At 40.2% G+C, this 17527-nt stretch overlaps 1 protein-coding gene across 1 annotated transcript; it reads left to right on the top strand.

The window, feature by feature from the left end:
• The first annotated feature begins 6442 nt into the window (after positions 1 to 6442).
• Positions 6443 to 12524, top strand: LOC118331556 (transgelin-like). Its single transcript, XM_035666586.1, has 5 exons — positions 6443 to 6645; positions 10402 to 10588; positions 10696 to 10867; positions 11037 to 11139; positions 11277 to 12524. Exons 2-5 carry the CDS (start codon positions 10409 to 10411, stop codon positions 11425 to 11427), a joined length of 606 nt encoding a protein of 201 aa, XP_035522479.1. The 5' UTR covers positions 6443 to 6645; positions 10402 to 10408; the 3' UTR covers positions 11428 to 12524.
• The last annotated feature ends 5003 nt before the right edge of the window (positions 12525 to 17527 follow it).

The raw sequence follows: 17527 nt of genomic DNA, 5'->3' as shown, positions 1-17527 counted from the left end.
ATGTGACACACTGGACCTTTAATATACCAGATCCTCCCTATAGTCAAAGATAATATGGATTAACAACGTACAGCTCCTGCTGCATCCGTTATGACCCACACACAGTGAGACTTCTACTAAACAGCAACACAGGGACATTTAAAAACACCTAACTCTACCACACAAAGAGGACAGATCCTCATATTGTTATTTTATCCATTTTTAGAAACAGAAGGACAGATCAAGCCGACGTAGAGCTGGATGCAATCGACATAAATACACATACTCATACTGTTTGCCCTAAATTTTGCCCCAAAACAGCACTCGCTGGAGTGCTGGCTCCTGTGCAGCACGATCTGTCCATACACACAAATGAAACCATAGGGTTGCCCATGGACCTTTGGCTCCCATCCCCCACATATGCACCTCTGCCTCCTGAATCAATACATAGAGGTCACATAAATTAAGTTTAAGTCTAATCTTATTTTGTAATTGCACCACATAGCATGTAGTTTGCATCCATCAGCTGTGTGCAATGAAGTAAAGTAGCAGAATAGCCAAGGATGCAGATGTTCCTCTTGCAGGTGTGATTTAGCTTCAAAATGCGACCTTTTTCAACAACCTAGGCAATACAGTCACATTTCTGAAAAAGACAGAGCACAAACATCTGAGTTGGGCTTGAATGTGAGCAAGTAGTTACCTAATTACTGCTGTGAGTGACTCACACACACCATCTCCACCTTGAACATGTCCATTGCAGGGCAGGAACCTTTTTTCCGCACAGCTGGTCCCCGTCTCAGAGCATTATTAGATGGGGGGAGGTAGAGAGCAGAAGATTTATATGGACATTTAGGGGTCACTGTTTAGAGGCTGAGTGTCAGCAGAGTGAATTGTCTGGTTTAATGGTTAGAATCACACTGAAACACAGCACCTCCAAGAGGACAAAAGTGCACACTGCAGCTCCCATCTAAGAAATCGAGCCATGCAAATCCCCCTACTGTTGGTTGGCAATAATCAGACTGTCATCAAGCGTGTCAAAAATGTTTCTACTCTATGTTAGGAATCAGGAGTCATATAGGCCTACTGATTATCAAAAAGGGGAAAAGACAGTGTAAATAATTCTACACAGCAGCCACCTGGCACAGAATGACTTAAAGTGGAAAGAAGGTTGTGAATAAATGAGGAATTTAAACAGATGTTCCCTGCTGTGTCTAACTGGTAATTTGTCCTAAAAGATCAGGCACTGCTGGACCACCTGTGGTTTTAATCCAGACTTCTTTATTCATCCACAGATATCTCATCATCACACCTCCCACAGCTCACTATTGATGATCTGTGCATGAAATGTCTAGATACAGAGATGATCCTGCACACTGGTTCAAAACATTGTCGGCTTATTAATACAACATGTGGTTGTGAGCTTCAGGCAGTGTGAAAGAAGCTTTATTGTTTGTCCTGACGGTTGCTTTTCCATCAGACAAGATGAGACTGCGGAAGGACATGTTATATGCATGAAATGTTATGACTAAAGTAAAGTAAAGGAAACTGAAATAATAATAATTCTCTTTCAGCTGACACGCTATGGGGAGACCCAGTTTCAAGGACCTCCAGTACACAATCATGTTAGCATTTAGTTTCAAGCTGGCATTTGGCCACAGAGGCCATTACAGAAATATGCAAACATAATCAGAACCTTAGTCACATGCCTAATACAATGAATGAAAGCAATACATTAACAAAGGTTAAAAGGAGAACCGGCATCCTTGGCCTGGCTTGCATCCTAAAACAATCAAGATTTAATGATTTTAAAGTGGGCAAAGCCTCAACTAAAAGTAAAACATGTTTTTCATAGTATTGGTATCATGGCATTTTTAACTGAAGGACAAACCAAATTACCTTTGTTGTGCAAATCACATGTATTTCTAATATACATACAAATTATCTGTGGTTCTGATGTTCTAAAACAATATCTACTGCAAGCGTCCAATCTTAAAATCTATATCTTCACAGCACAGTAATATCACATCATAATTTAATAGGTTGTTCAGTTAAAAAAAGAGCTAAATGCTAACATACTGATCTGTAGCAGTTTACCATGTTCACCCTCTTAATTAAGCATGTTAGCATGCCATTTGCTAATTAGTGCAAAACTCAAAGAGCAGCTGTGGCTGATAGATTAGCATTTGGTCATAAACCAAAGTAACAAATATCAGATTATGGTTATAGATGAAGGTGAATGCATGACCAACATTAAACAGGTTAAATCAATTCATCGTGAGGGGGACATAGATGTTTGTACCAAATTTCATGGTAAACTATCCAATAGTTGAGATATTTAAGTCTGAACTAAAGTGGTGGATTGACCGACTGGACCATGTGTGTTGTCTAGACATTGATAGATGGACAGATAATTTATTGCCTTTCTGTTAGAGGAAATGTGTTTCCACAGCCTGTACACACATAAGAACAATACATCAATCATTGCCATCCCTAGAACTGCAGCTTACATATAAACACTATAAATGTGCTCCAATCTCTGTAATACTGCTGTCTTTCATACTAAAAGATACCATGCTGAAATTTTATTTTTGTATTTATTCATTTATTTGAACAGCTTACTCTACTTTGAGTATTTATAACCCACTAAAAGTCAGAAACCACTGATACAGATTTTATGGAACATCAGATATTGTTTTGGATTTTAAACCTAAAATAGGTTTGTATTTTAATTATTCAGTTTGGGGCTGAAATCAACAAAAAAATGCACCACTTTTCTCTGACGTCCCCCTTGGGGCTCAGTTATTCCTCTCCATCTGTTAAATTTCTTTTTCTGTCTAACAGCTTCAGATTTTACGCCCTGATGACATCACAGTGTTTCATCCACCAGGCAGCTCTTTTTCAATTAGCAGCTCTCAGCACGGTCATCAACACCCAGCAGAGTACGCCTGAAAATACAACTGAATCTGTGAAGTCTGTACTCAGGACGAGGTTAAAAGGACAATGAGTGTAATATTCAAAACATACCTTGCTGAGTGTGTAATAATAATGCTTCTTTTAGCTGTTAAAACTACACCACAGAAGAGCTGCTATCTGCCCCTCTGAGCCACCAGATGTTGCTGTAGCGCAGCCTGTAGAGACTCAGAGGGAGACTGATTGTCATCTGGAATAAAAAAGATGCAAATAAACTGTATTCTTACTTCCTGCAAACACAGCATTTTGGAGATGCAAAGTTTAAACACAAGGACAGATTTGACTGATGGCAGGTATGGCATGACAGCATCAAGTTCAGGACAGGTGATGGCTCCAGTGAGAAAAAATGCAGAAAGGATGAACTGTTGCTGTTACTTTGGCTGAAGAAAATTCTCAGAGTGGAAAGAAAAGTTGGGTGTGTTTCCCCCTTCGCTCAGAGTTCAACCACATGTGGAATTTCTCATCTGTGTGTATTTTCACCATTTACATGTTCGCTGGATAATGTTTCCCCCGCACACAACTATCTGTCATCTGGTTGAACATGATCAGTCCTCCAAGTAACACCTCTCTAACTCTCCACCCCAGCGTGTCTAAGATAAGATAAGATAAGATGTTCCTTTATTTATCCCCCTTAGGAGAAATTCAAAATTGACACAGCAGCATAGGGCAATGTAGTGCAAAAAAAAGAGTACAAAAGTGGAGGTACAAGATTTGTAACAAGATATTACAAAATATAATACAATATATAAGACTATAAATAAAAGCATATACACTATGCCTATTCAAGTAGGAATGGTGTGCAAATATTGAGCAGCTTGACTAAAACTAAACTGCACATGTGGAAATTAAATATAGATAGTGCAAAAAGTTTGTGCATTGTGGGTTAGAGTTTAAACCAGTCTTAGCCTGCGGGGGTTGGAGGTACCGGCGTCTGATGGCTGATGGTACAAACAAGCCTCCAAACCGCTTTGAGGCTCAGGGCTGGATCAGTCTGTGGCTGAAAGTGCTCCTGAGCTGCCTAAGCTCAGTGTAGAGAGGATGAGAGGGGTTGTCGGATCCATGATCCATGATGGCTTTCAGCTTCCCCTTCATCCTCTTCTCCTTCACAGCCTCCCCACTGTCCAGCTCCATCCCCACAGAGCTGGCCTTCCTCACCAGCTTGCTCAGCTTGTTGGCATCCCTAGTCCCGATGCCTCCTCCCCAACAAACCACAGCAAAAAAGATGACACGTATGCTCTGTGAAGCAGGTAGATGATGCATCATCCACGCCGAATGTCGGCCTGGTTACGCAAAACTGCAGCGGGTCTCATGGGCGTCTGTGGGCCAGGGGTCTAAGTTGCTGCAGAACCAGTTCTCTCAAACAGTCTTCATAACATGTGAGTTAAGGCTACAGGGCCTGAAGTTCCCATTGAGAAGCGCTGGGATCTGTCCTTTTTTGGAACACTTCCAGATCTTTGGCACCTTTTTCAACCTCAGGGATACGTCGTCGGGACCTCTGGCCTTGTTTATCCGGGTCCTGGTGAGCTGCCGTCTCTTGGAGGGGGGGTTGAGTGGGAGGAGGGTAGATGAGGGGGGTGGTGTTGCTGTCGTTAAGGGGGAGACAGGCTGTGGAGGAGGAGGGTGGGGTAGCCAAGGTGTGAATGGGGGTACCTGAGGAGGTGGAGGGGGTCAAAAGTACAACTACTGAAATGCAGTAGAGTACGAAATCTACTCAAGTACCTTAATTGGATCATAGAAGAGGAGCAGTTGGAGGCTCAGACTACACTTTTGTGTGATTATTTATAGGAATAACGAGTATCACTCCAATCAAAGAGGATCCATTGATCATGACTGCTCAAACATAAAAATAAAGAAGAATGAATTCATTATCCGATCGACAGGACATTTTAATTAGATAATCAACGAATCATTTGTCAAGCAAAACATTTCTCTGCTTCCAGTTCCTCGCTTTTAAATATTTGCCTGTTTTTTCAGCCTTTTATCTAAGTAAATTAAATATCTTTGGGATTTGTACTGTTGGTTGGACAAAACAAACAATTTGAAAATCAGAATCAGCTTTTGCTTTGGTGGATTTCTGACAAATAACGGTTCTGTTGAGAAAATAATAGCTACAAATAAATAATTGTTTGTTCCTACATTAAAACTGACCCTTGAGTAACAATTCAGATGAAAGCACAGTTTTCTAATTTGTTTAAAAAGTGTAAAATATGGTAGATATGAAAGGATGTTTTTTAGTTTTTGTATGCATTTACTGTGTCATATAAAATGTAATTACTTTTCATTTTGACATTAAAATCAGATCACAAGACAGAAAATAAGGTGAGGAGGTGTTTTGCATTTCAGTATTAATTCAGAGGGGAAGGCATCATTTGTTTAATTTAGGCATTTTAAATCTTCCATACTAAAAGCCTGTTTCTGATATATAAAACAAACAAAAGTAGATCACTTGACTTGACTTGATTAAGTGTTACTTTATTGACTTCAGATAAAAAACAAACCAAACTCAAATAATGAATTTAAAAGAAGTGGTGGCAGTGGAGGTAAAGTGAGCGACTGACTGCTTCTGAATTATAATGCAGTTACAGCTTGTGTGCAGGAAAGAGGAAATATTCTACTGCAGCGAAACTACATTCAGGCTGTGATAATCATTAACCCTGTAGATGCTCCGGTGGTTAACTCATAACTGGGGATCCTGCTTTTGAAATGACACAAAACGTAGCTGACACGAACATGTCCCAGCAATTCTCAACACCTACATATTATGACCAATATTATGACCAATGGCCTCAGTCAATGACTTCACACATTGCCAACTCCTCACAGTGTTATCACATCTGATGTCATATCTCAAAGTCCTTCAGGTCCTGACTTGCCACCGCCAACGAGGCTGACATGGTTGGAATGCCTCGGAGGGAGTGTCTCTCCTTGTCGTCATAGAAACCGTCTGGATGTAACTGTAGCTCCTGTGCTGAGACTGTGCACGAGGAGAGTCAGCTCCAGTCGTCACAATTTACATGCTCAATCATGAAAAAATGTTGTAATGTGTCATGACCTGTTCCTCTGCTTCCTCTTTATTGTGAAACTCAACAGAGAGGACGGGATGTACATTCCACAGCTGCCTCTTTTTCAATTTCAGACGCAAACATCACCAGTTTGAATTAAGGCAATAAATAATCTCCTACATGTGCTTCAGTGCTCTCTAATTACTGTAACTCCCTTCCTGTGCTCCCTCAAACTGCACTGTTCTCGAGGATTTTATCATCCCTCCCTCCTAATCCTGTCTCATTCTTTAGTGGTAGAGGGAGAAATTTAGAGAATTCTTTTCAGTGACCACACCAAACTCTTCAGTCACATGCCCTCTTTTTCCTTCCCGTCCTTCTCCTAAATAAGGAATTACAATTTGAGTGGGGAAAAAGAGAAAGAGCAAAGGGGCGGGTCATAGAGTGAAATAAGAGGACCTGAAGGCGTATCTCTCTCTCTCTCTCTCTCTCTCTCTCACACACACACACTCTCTCTCACTCTCTCACTCCTATTTCTGTTGAATGAGTCATATATTTCAGACAAGGGTGTTTGCTGTATTTATCTTGGCAGTTCTTTACAGTGCACCCTGCACTGTGTTGTAAGCGAGCAGAAGAGAAGGAACACAGCAACACAAGCCCGAACTCACCTGTATTCACCTGAAAGCTACTTCACAAAGTAAGTAAACACTCCTCCTCTTGTTTTCTCTTGGCCTCATTCATCAAGCTCAGTTTTCTGGTTGCTCACTGGCTTTCAAAAGATTTCTTTGTTGCTTTAAGCTTGTGGCTAACTTTTTGCAGGAAACCTGAAAAATAAGTGTAATGTAGCTTACGCCCCACCCTCGCTCTCTGTCTCAGAAAAAGGCTAGGTGCTGGGTTAAAGTTTAGTTCCTCCTGTCTTCTAATGTGTAGAGTCTCGTGATATAAAGACATGTTTCTTATCTACCTTTGCTCTCAGCACTCATCTGATGTGCTCACAGCAAAATGCAAGGCCTCACAGCTTCAGGGAGGGATAACATGTTCTGCTTCTGACAAATCTCTCAGCAACATGCAGCCAGTAGTGTCTAATAATATGTAATTTTCTGGTTTAATATATGCTCTGAACACAAGGCCGCTGGTTCAGGTTATAGCAGTGAAATTCACGCATGTGTCTGTCACACGTGTTGTGCGCATGCAAGTGCTTTTGGGCTGTGAGATAACTTGTGATTCCAGGTGGTGTTTGCGCTCCTCTCACTATCTTCTGTGACAAGGGTAGAAATACGGAGTTCTGAATTAACAGTCTGGGTCAGCAGCAGCTGAAACTGTGCAGGATAAAGGGAAACGTAGCCATGAACACTGTAAGAAACAATCATGTGAACTAGTTTATCCATTTCGATCCACAAGCTTTTAACTGTTTGCTGAGCTAAATGAATTACAGATCATACTATGAGTATAGAAGGTATTACTTGGACTCAGTATGCAACTACTGATGCAAGAGCAAAAACGTTGTGAAACATCTTGCACCGGATGACTGTAAGTTACTATGATACCAAAGGTTAAGAATTTGGGTGGGGGATGAGAATGACGAATTTAACAGTAACAACTGGACACTTAACCCTCAAAAGGCACATTGGAGCTGATCAGTGGGGAGTGTTTGCTCAGAGTAGCGGTCAGGTATTAAAGAGTGTGTCAAGGTAAAGCAGAGGATTAATGGAAAAGCTCATGTGTACTCAGAAATAATGATTTAGAGAGCAAGTAACAAAGTCAGTTATATCCTGCTGTAGTTTCTCAATTCACTGCTTGTTTGAACAGTAAAAACTATGACACATATTATAGTAACAAGTAGATTACAATATTCATACACAGTCACATTACGGAAGCCCACTGAAATACAATGAGCAGAGGTTCATTCACAAAAGTTGGAGAATGAAAAAGTAGTTAGATGTTTCTCTAATTCAGTATCACTCATTTACATATATTTTGAATGGAAATGAAAATGTGTTACTATAGTTAAAACTCTTGCATCAACCAATTTATGATCCTTGGCAGCACACACAGCTGTTCATTGACATCTTGGTTTTTGAGGCGGTTTGTAGCCCTGACTCTATGATTACAAGATGTTCCCAGCAACTACCATGCCACTCCTAGTTGATTTCTAGAGTGAACACAGATCTAGATAATCCTAAACACACACTAAAACACCTGTACACACACTCTGCTTTAATGTCTTTAATGCTAACTTGCAGTCTACTTTACGAACATGTTCATGGCTAAAAACCTCTAAATATGCTTGAAATGCACAGTGCAGAGTGGCAGGGGCATGATCTCATCTTGTGACATCCAATCAGCACTTCACATGTGTAGTTCAGAGATCAAAGTGCAGGCTAAATTAAGGGGTTAATCTGAAAGAGTAGACTCCTTGACTCCATCATCCCTCATCGTTCGCTGCATGCAGAGATAAGTCCTGATGTTTGCAGCAGCTGGATGTTCTCTGGGCGTGCCAAGACACCACAAATGGATCTCCTGTGATTGAGAAAGAGACTGTTCAAGTTGTTTAGATATTTACTTCACTCGTGTTTCTGGTTTTGGAATGACTTAGCGGACAGGAAGGCGCTTCTCCTCAACATGCCCATATAACCACTGCAACCTCAGACAATGAACAGAGACACCAGTGTGATCTATGGCAGCTAGGGCTCCAGTGTGAAGCTGTTAGACACAAAGATGATTTGTCAAACTATCAACACATATTGTGTAAGTCTGACGATCCTCTGTTTTGCAAAGGATGTAATAGGTGCGCCTTTCTGCCCTCAAGGGACCAATTAACTTTATGCTGTATATTAAAACCCAGTTTGCCTGCAAAAATAAAACACAGATTCCAGCATAGATGCACGCAGTGAGGTATTTGCAGTCTTTTTAAAATGCAGCACAAAATGTACAGTTTCTCTATTTTTGCTGAGAATATATATACCATACGTTTGTATGCATACTTGGGCAGGGTGTAAAGAAAAGTGAGAGCAGAAGGATTTTCCTATCAGCTATAAACATCTCCATATGTTATCTGGTTTCCTGGAAATTGAGAAATGTCAGTGAGTTGTGCAACTCAGTTATTCAGATCTGTTAAAGTAATAACTGCAGTGTGGTGGTTAACACGTACCATCTCATACTTTCATGGTTTAACAGGCTTGATGGAGGGTTTTTTTTTTAACTTAAAGGCCATTTCCATGGTGAGCAGTAGTGTGTTTTGTTTAGAGTCCTGTATACACATAACTACCTTTGTCAGGGAGGAAGGAAGGAAGGAAGTGACAACTGAAAGAGCAAACAGGATGCAGGGAGCGGGGCGGTTCTGCCGAAGCCAACAGGACGCTGATACTGTATTAATAAGTGAGACAGGCCAACCATAATTACTTACAGAAACAGCAGGGTTGTAATTCTGGAAGACATTTTACATTTTCAACTTCCATGGTACAAAATGTATTTGTTAAGTGACACAGAGATGGTCTAGATAGATGGAGATTTAAATCCTCAGTTTAGTTGGTTATTAAAACATACATATTATGTCAGTGTTGATAATGATTAAGAAAAGAAGGATATTTAAATATGCTCTGCTTCTGCTGTATTGTAGATTAGCATACACACACACATACTTCTGTCCTCGACTCTTCATTGATTTCTTTCACAATTGTCTAATTCCCTGAAAGGCATAATTCAACATTTTGGGAAATAGGCTTATTCGCTTTCTGTTGGAGACTCAGATAAAAATATTGATACCACTCTTATACCTGTTTGTTGAATATAAGGTTATAGCTAGCAGCAGCTTAGTTTAGCTTAGCATAAAGATTGGAAACAGTAAGCCTGGTTCTATCCAAAGGTAACAAAAAGACCTACCAGCAAGTCTAAAATTCAATAATTTAAGCTGCAGTAGGTAAATTTCACTATATCATGACAGTAGTAAATGAGACAGATAATCTGTGAAACAAGCCAGTTCTTCTGGCTCGTTCTAGTGCTCCTAATGGCATTTGCAAGAATCCACTGGGCCTAGACAAAAACAACCAATCAGAGTCAAAAAAGATATAAAGACATATATGGTGGATTCTTGTGACATCAGGAGCGCAAATGTGTTTACCCTACTATTTCATGTCAAAGTGGCTGCTGTGAAAAAGGTCTATTGAACAAGTTTCTACCAGCCACAGTTTGTTCCTTATTCTGAAACTATTCTTACACAAAACCAAACGCACAATAGAAACACATTCCCGCACACGTGCACGTATGAGAGTGACTAAAATCCTATTTGTTCTGACTGGAGGCCAGGATTGTGGGTGTGAGCAGGGTAGGGATTTGAATGTGAATGTTGTTACATCTGTTAAATATCCATATTGAAAAGGACACAATATGCTGCCAAGGAGTAAAGTTTGCTTTAGCTACCTGCCTATCTTACTCTACGTTTCCCTCCCAACAGGATCAGAATGGCAAACAAAGGTCCCAGCTATGGTCTGAGCCGCGAGGTACAGAGTAAGATTGATAAGAAATACGACCCGGAACTGGAGGAAAGGCTGGTGGAGTGGATCATCGCCCAGTGTGGCTCTGGAGTTGGCCGGCCTGAGTCAGGCAAGACCGGATTCCAAAACTGGCTCAAGGATGGATGTGTGAGTGTTGGGTTTGCATAAGTGTAAATACGACATTGAAATTCACACTGTGTATAATATTTATAAATGAATCTGTCTCTTCTCTCTGTGTGTGTGTGTGTGTCTAGGTGCTGTGTGAGCTCATCAACAGCCTGTATGGATCCAACAAGCCGATCAAGACCATCAAGACCTCCGGCATGGCCTTTAAACAGATGGAACAAATATCCATGTTCCTCAGAGCTGCAGAAAACTATGGAGTCACCAAAACTGATATGTTTCAGACTGTAGACCTCTTTGAAAGTAAGACAACCAGCAGAACTCATCTGTATTTTGACAATAGTCTTGCTAAGTGTTTTGCTGATTTGCCACAATGTAAGTGAGGAAGTGAAGCTGTATTTAAAGGTGGCGAGCACAGGTCATTGTCTTTTCCCTTAGTTTGTGCTCATGTGAGATTGTTGCATGTCTTCAGGCAAGGACCTGGCGGCTGTCCAGAGGACCCTGATGGCTCTGGGTAGTTTGGCTGTCACAAAGGATGATGGGTGTTACAAAGGAGACCCCAGCTGGTTTCATAAGTGAGTTCGAGTGTGTGCTCCCTCCCTCCATGTATGAACTAGTCTCTCTGTAGAAAGTTGGTCAAACAAAGGAGGTTTATATTCAATGTTGAGTAATGAGATTGTGGACTGAGCGATGTGTGTTTGTATGTGTGCAGGAAGTCCCAAGAGAACAGAAGAGATTTCTCAGAGGAACAGCTGACCGAAGGCAAAAATGTCATCGGCCTGCAAATGGGCACAAATAAGGGAGCATCTCAAGCTGGAATGACAGGCTATGGACGACCCAGGCAGATCATCAACAACCCCTGAATCCAAGCAGTGCTTAAAACCTCCTCCAAGACACTCCTTCTTCTGCCCTCTGAAAGGCCAGCGAGGACGGAGAAACTCTGACTCTTACCGTAGCCATGAGGAGAAATGTAACCTGACTGTTTTCAAGGCTAAACTGGACCAAAACAGGGACCAACGAGAACATGTGCAAATATACAACACACACTTCATGTTGATCACACATACATAAGTAAATACCAGTTAACAATTAGACAGAACATTTTACATTGCAAATTATAAATGATATATTTTCTTAAATGATCATTCCAGTTGTTTTGCGTGTTTTAACACCTACAACTGTGCTTTACATTACTGCTAATCAAAATATTTTAAATTTCTTACCTTCCAGACACCCAGAGGTTTGAGTTCGTGTCAGTTCACTATAAAAATCAACTTGCAGAGACTTATAACTTGCTTGAGAGACGTAATCCATCACATTTAATACTTGGTTTGCTTTATTCTTTATTTTAACAGATACATTATTGATGCATACGGCCGGGAACTCAAAACTGTACCTGCTGGTGCATTTAAGGACACTCTGATGTCTTAGACGTGAGAATGTTTAATGGATTAAAAAAAGTAATCCATTATTTATTTTTCAAAGTGTCCTTGTTTGCTTTTTGTTTATCTGCCACTGTTTATCTGACAACTCTTGGATGTCAGGGTATACTTGAATGCTTCCCTGCTCACAACTGATAACAATTAAACTGATGTTAAATTCGATAGATGACCTATCTCAAGCTAGTTTCAAGACTCATTTATTGTGTACTGGATTGTATAAGAAGTGTGTGGAGTGCTGTGGTTTACAATAATGTTAAGCACAAAATTTGAAGTTAATAGGTTACAATAAACAAACACCAGTGTTGTCAAGTATAAGTTTAGGAAGTGAACTGCCTGGTTTGAAAAAGTGTTAAGAAAAACATAACGTACAGTCATGTGTGTTTTACCTTATACACAATCTGCAGTTAGAGGCTTTCAGTTAACTAATTTCTAATCAATATGTTGGACCTTCTTTTAAGAGTTTAATACATCCTTTCTAATGATGATGATTTTGAAATAAAGTTCAATTTACCTGTAAAGAAGCCTCTTGTGTGATGAATAGATTAACATAGGCTTTGTCCTACATGTACTGATACTATTGATCACACACTGTGCCAAAATCCTTCTGCGGTGTTATTCTTCATACCCTGGTGGCACTTGGTAAACAGTAAGAGAGATTAACTCATGTACATAGCAACCAAACCCATAATAAACATGTAGGAGTTTCTGCAGGTAAGTACACCTAGCCTTGTTTGCTTTAAATCTGAGCTGTACTCCACACAGAGATAAGCAGACATAATAAAGTCTGCAAAAAAAAAGTAAAATAAAAAAAGGCAATCTGCCCAAAGGTGGGAGGAGAGAATGATAGGTGGGAGTGATAATGGGTGGGGATAAAGTCTGGCTTTCAGGCCAATCTTCGCCTGGTTGGAGAAAAACAAGGGGGATCCAGAGGAGGACAATCACTATCTTCTGCCAGGATTTTGTTTATACTGTGTGTTTGCTTGAGTAGAGACTAAGCTGTTCAGCATGAACTGACTCAGAAAAAGGCCGGAGATGGAGAAGAAAAGCAGGAAGGAGAAGACAGAAGATGAATACATTTCAGCTTGATGAGAGAAAGAGGTTATAAAGAAACAACAGGAAGTACCTAAAAAAAAAACAGAAGTGTCCAGATGGAGTCAAAAGACAGGAGATTAAGGTGGCTGGGGTCAGAAGGAGTGTAGTTCTCACTTAAGAAATCAGAAAGCATTTCCAAAAAAGGAGTCATCATTGCAGGGGGAGGGCAAACAAAAAGACTTCCTTTTCCCCTTCCTTTTTATTCTTGGTCTGTTAACAGGAAACTGTGTGTAGAAGTTTTGAGAGGGTAAATTAGTATATTGTAAATCCACGAGAAATACATTTAAAAAAGTGAAAACAATACAGTAATACTGTCCATGTGGTGGTGTATTCTTATGTTTTATGATTATTTTCACAATAAAAGCTTTACTTTATCACTGCGCCGTCACACTTCGCACCTCATAAAGACTTTTTACAACACAGACTTGCCTCTGATGGAGCGAGATCGTTTGCTCTTTATAAAGTCGTCACTGACTTACTCTTCTGTTGATGCAGTACATTAGTCTCTGTGGGACAGCCGTGGTTATCTCAGCTGTAGTTCAGATAATTATAATTGCCAAAAACTGTTTATTATTTCAACACTCATATTTATTTAAACACTAGCAGGCATAAGTGAGCTCTCACACTGCTCAAAGCATCTGCCCAAGTTAATCTCCATCCTCCATCCATATCTCCAAGTCCATTAATATAACAAAGCTTTTGTGTCTCTGCATCTACAGCAAACATCACACACACACTGTTAAGGGCAAGAAACAAAAATATGTCATAAGATTTGCAAGGCAGGTCAGACTAATGTAAATCAAAGAAACAGAGAATCTTCTGTTCGAAATAATATTTAACCTTTAAAATATTTATTTGTATAGTCGGAATTTCATTATTCCTCATTGGAGGATAGTTAAGAAAACACATTTCAGAAATGTATTACAGTGTTGTCTTATCACCATTCAGGAGATAAAAGTTGGTGAGAGAAAGATGTGATTGTGTTATCTTTAATTGTATCAGGAACACTGTTGCACTGAAGACTTTTGCTTCATCATCTATTGACTAACTGAGCTAACAATCTACATTTATAATTGACTCCCTCACAATCTTATCAGTTCTTCAACAGTTGTTAAAGTGCAACTTATTAATGTTTGATTTATGAAGTGACTCATTGTCAGTTAAGGATGAATTTATTGTTAATTGATCAGTATAGTAAATCTGAGTAGAAAAGGTGACTTGAAAGATTCTCTGATCTGTGAATGTTGTCAGCAGATCACATGCTGGTTGTGGCAGCTGCAGTTTGTTACTGATGGTCTGAAGGGACAAACTTGAGAGAAAGAAAACTACAATTCCTGTCTTTTTCTAGGGGTTGTGCCACTATGTGAGGTTTGAGGTTCAGGTAGAACTAATAACTCATAATTTACCTCTGACCTGCCAGTATGCATTGCAGCTGAAATGAACAATACATTTGTCACGTTCCCCTCTTCTGTCCTTATCTCACAGTCTTGATCTTTCTAACATTTCTACAGCTAATTTTTAGCAGAGAAGTGGCGCCCGGCCTTTTTGACACAGGAGCTGTTTTTTTTCATTCCATCAGGGTTTTAAAGAAAGTGTGGAAACACCAACACACCACTGGCCTCACCGCAGTGGAATGCACTTTGCTGCCATACAGGGGCATAACAGGGGCGACGATTAGCCTTGAGGTTACAGAAGTGGCCTTATGACTGGAGAGGTGCCAGTTTGAATCCTCAGACTGTCTGTAGATATGTGAATGGGGAAGCTGAGCTAACACCTTCTCCTCCATCAAGGTTGAGCAAGGCCAGGAGGTGGGGGCCTCACTGCTCCAGTGGCTCCGGTAGCAGGTTGACTCCATTAACACCCAGAGATCATTGAAGAATTCAGGAACCGTATTACTAGTTTTCAGTTGTGTCTCAAGAGGAAGGATAGGCGTTGCACACAGGAGAAGTTCATTTTCAACCAACACATAGCACATGATGGACCCCAAATGTGTAACTTGAGCCACCAGACAAAGTAATGTCATGTAGTTAAAGGCCCAAATCTGAACCAGTCAGGATGAACTTAAGTAGCCTGGTCCAGACTTCAAGACTCAAGTAAATTAAATGGCGTTTCGGTCTGATTATCAGGCCAGAACTAATGCTGCAGTTGGTAAAGGCAGCAAGATAGCACACCGATTAAGGCATCTGAGTGACGTAGTGGAAAAAGCTGTCACCCTCAACTGCAGAGATCTGATCTGTGGTGCTTCTGGCTTAGCCAGCGACATTTCTGGTGGAACCAACCAAGTGACAAAGCCCTCAAGGAGCTGTAGTATTTATAACAAGAGCAAAGAAGCAAGTCAGGAGATGTTATGTTATATAGGGACAGTGTCCGTGGTGAGGAAGTTAGGTGGGTCAACAGGACCTCAAACTTTAACATGGGTAAAGACTGTTTATTTCGAGTTTACAATATTTTTTAAACCACGTGGTTATCACTGATGACAAAGCTCTCCTAGCTTTAAGTATTAATTATAACTCAATGCAAAACTAAACCTAACATAGTTGTTTTTGTGCCTGAACCTAACCAAACCTTAACCATGGGGTTGTCACATCATAAAACTGATTTATTGATTGATAGTAATTAGTAACAGTTGTGGAAGACATAGAGAAATAATTTCATTGTGCTGATAATGGTTACATATGTAGAAAACACTGGATGGACAAACGATGTACTTCATTGTTTAATTTGGAAGATTTATTATAACATTGTAGTGTTACTGGGTGGGAAGCCAGTGAGGGTTAGTTACTCCTACTGGCTGCTGTTCTGTTCTGTCTGTCTCATTCGTACATCCTTCTCAGGCACAAACGCTGATGTAAAGTAGTAAGAGCTTTCCCTGTTGACAACCCCTCTGTTGACCTCACCGCGAATTCCAGTTGTAGCTGTTTTGCTTCTGTTGTCTCCAAGATCAAGAATGAACTTTAAATGTCATCTGTAAAGCCAACATGGAAGAGACGTTCTTAGAAGAGACCTGCTTTGAAAACTGGATCTATAATTCAATGACCAACTGTACTCCATTGGTCCCTTGCAGTACACAATTATGTTTCACATGGTATGAGCATAAAATAAACTTGAATAAAGGTTACAACAGGGTACAAATACAAGTTTTTGTGCTCCAAAAGAGCAAAATATACTTCTTCAGTGACCCAAATGTATTTTTCCTTGATTTACACCTTTTCCCAAGGGCAGTTCAATTACACTATTACAGATTTTTTTTGTAGGTTTAAATGTTACACATAAAATGTATTTTTTATTTTTGTCTTACAATAAATGTCTCACAATAGATGAGAGGGGAATTCAGTTTTAATTAGCTGTGTAGGCGTGTATGCTTTGCATGAAGTGTCAGGAAGAGTTGTCAGGCCTGAGGTTATGAGTGACACCCCCTTTTCAAAAGTCACAATGCATGTGAATAAATCTTAAAATGAAGGAGGAGGACAAGAGAGAGGAGTGGTGGAATGTGAAAAAAAAAGGTAATAAGTATAGCGGAGAAAAACATTCTGGTTAAGAACACAGTGATTGGTTATTGGCATAGAATAGGCCAAAGGGCAGCTTGTCCTACTGAGTATTTCACTCTGAACAACATTTAAACACAGCAAATTCAGCTTCTTACTGTAAAGGTGCAGCTATTAATTGACAGCAAAAGCAATGTTTTGGCTGCTTTGGTTTGTATGCAGCAGGGTGATGTCAGTCCAAGGTCATTATGTGACACCACAAAAGGCTGCAGTCAAGAAATTATTACCCTGGGTGAAAGGCTAGGGAAGTAAATAGGACAACCTGACCTGAGACCTGCTGAATTAGCTTTAGAACCAAAACAATTATTGAGAGGTGCAGTGCAGAAATCAATGGGTATAAATGAATTTCGATGACCTGGTCTTACCGTAGAAAGACCCTCCGGAATTCTTTCGCACTGTTTGAGTGAGGCAGAGATGGTGCTACACGAGCCTTAATGCAGGTGAAACAGCTCTCTGTGGAGCTCCAGTGGCAATTATGAACCAGATTGGTCGTAATTTTTGCACTGTAAGCTCAATTTCCTTCCAAGGTGGTTTCACAAAGGTGTAATTTGGGGTGTAGATCCTATTTGCATTTGAGTGTGGTTTTCAAAAAGCAAGTGTTTATGAAATAAAAGCGGCACTCAGCTGGAGACTGCAGGTTTGGGAGATGGCTAAACATGAATGTCACATTAGATACTGCTGCCTCCGGTCCGAGGTTAGCAAGAAGACTGAATATGTGTGTGTGAATGACTCATTGCCATTAATATAGTTCATTCGGGAAACCACAGAGGAAGGTGCTGTGGTATGACTGCATGTGTTGTTAGCTCTTCATGGGGCAACATTGAATGATAAGAGGGTGAAAAAGGTAGGTCACAGGAGTATCAGGTGTAAATGGTGGGTAATCT

This window comes from Morone saxatilis, unplaced genomic scaffold (genome assembly GCF_004916995.1).
Source record: "Morone saxatilis isolate NCDOM2014 unplaced genomic scaffold, NCSU_SB_2.0 Contig20, whole genome shotgun sequence".
In the NCBI taxonomy this organism is placed as follows: domain Eukaryota; kingdom Metazoa; phylum Chordata; class Actinopteri; family Moronidae; genus Morone; species Morone saxatilis.
This window is presented reverse-complemented; position numbering and strand designations above follow the sequence as displayed.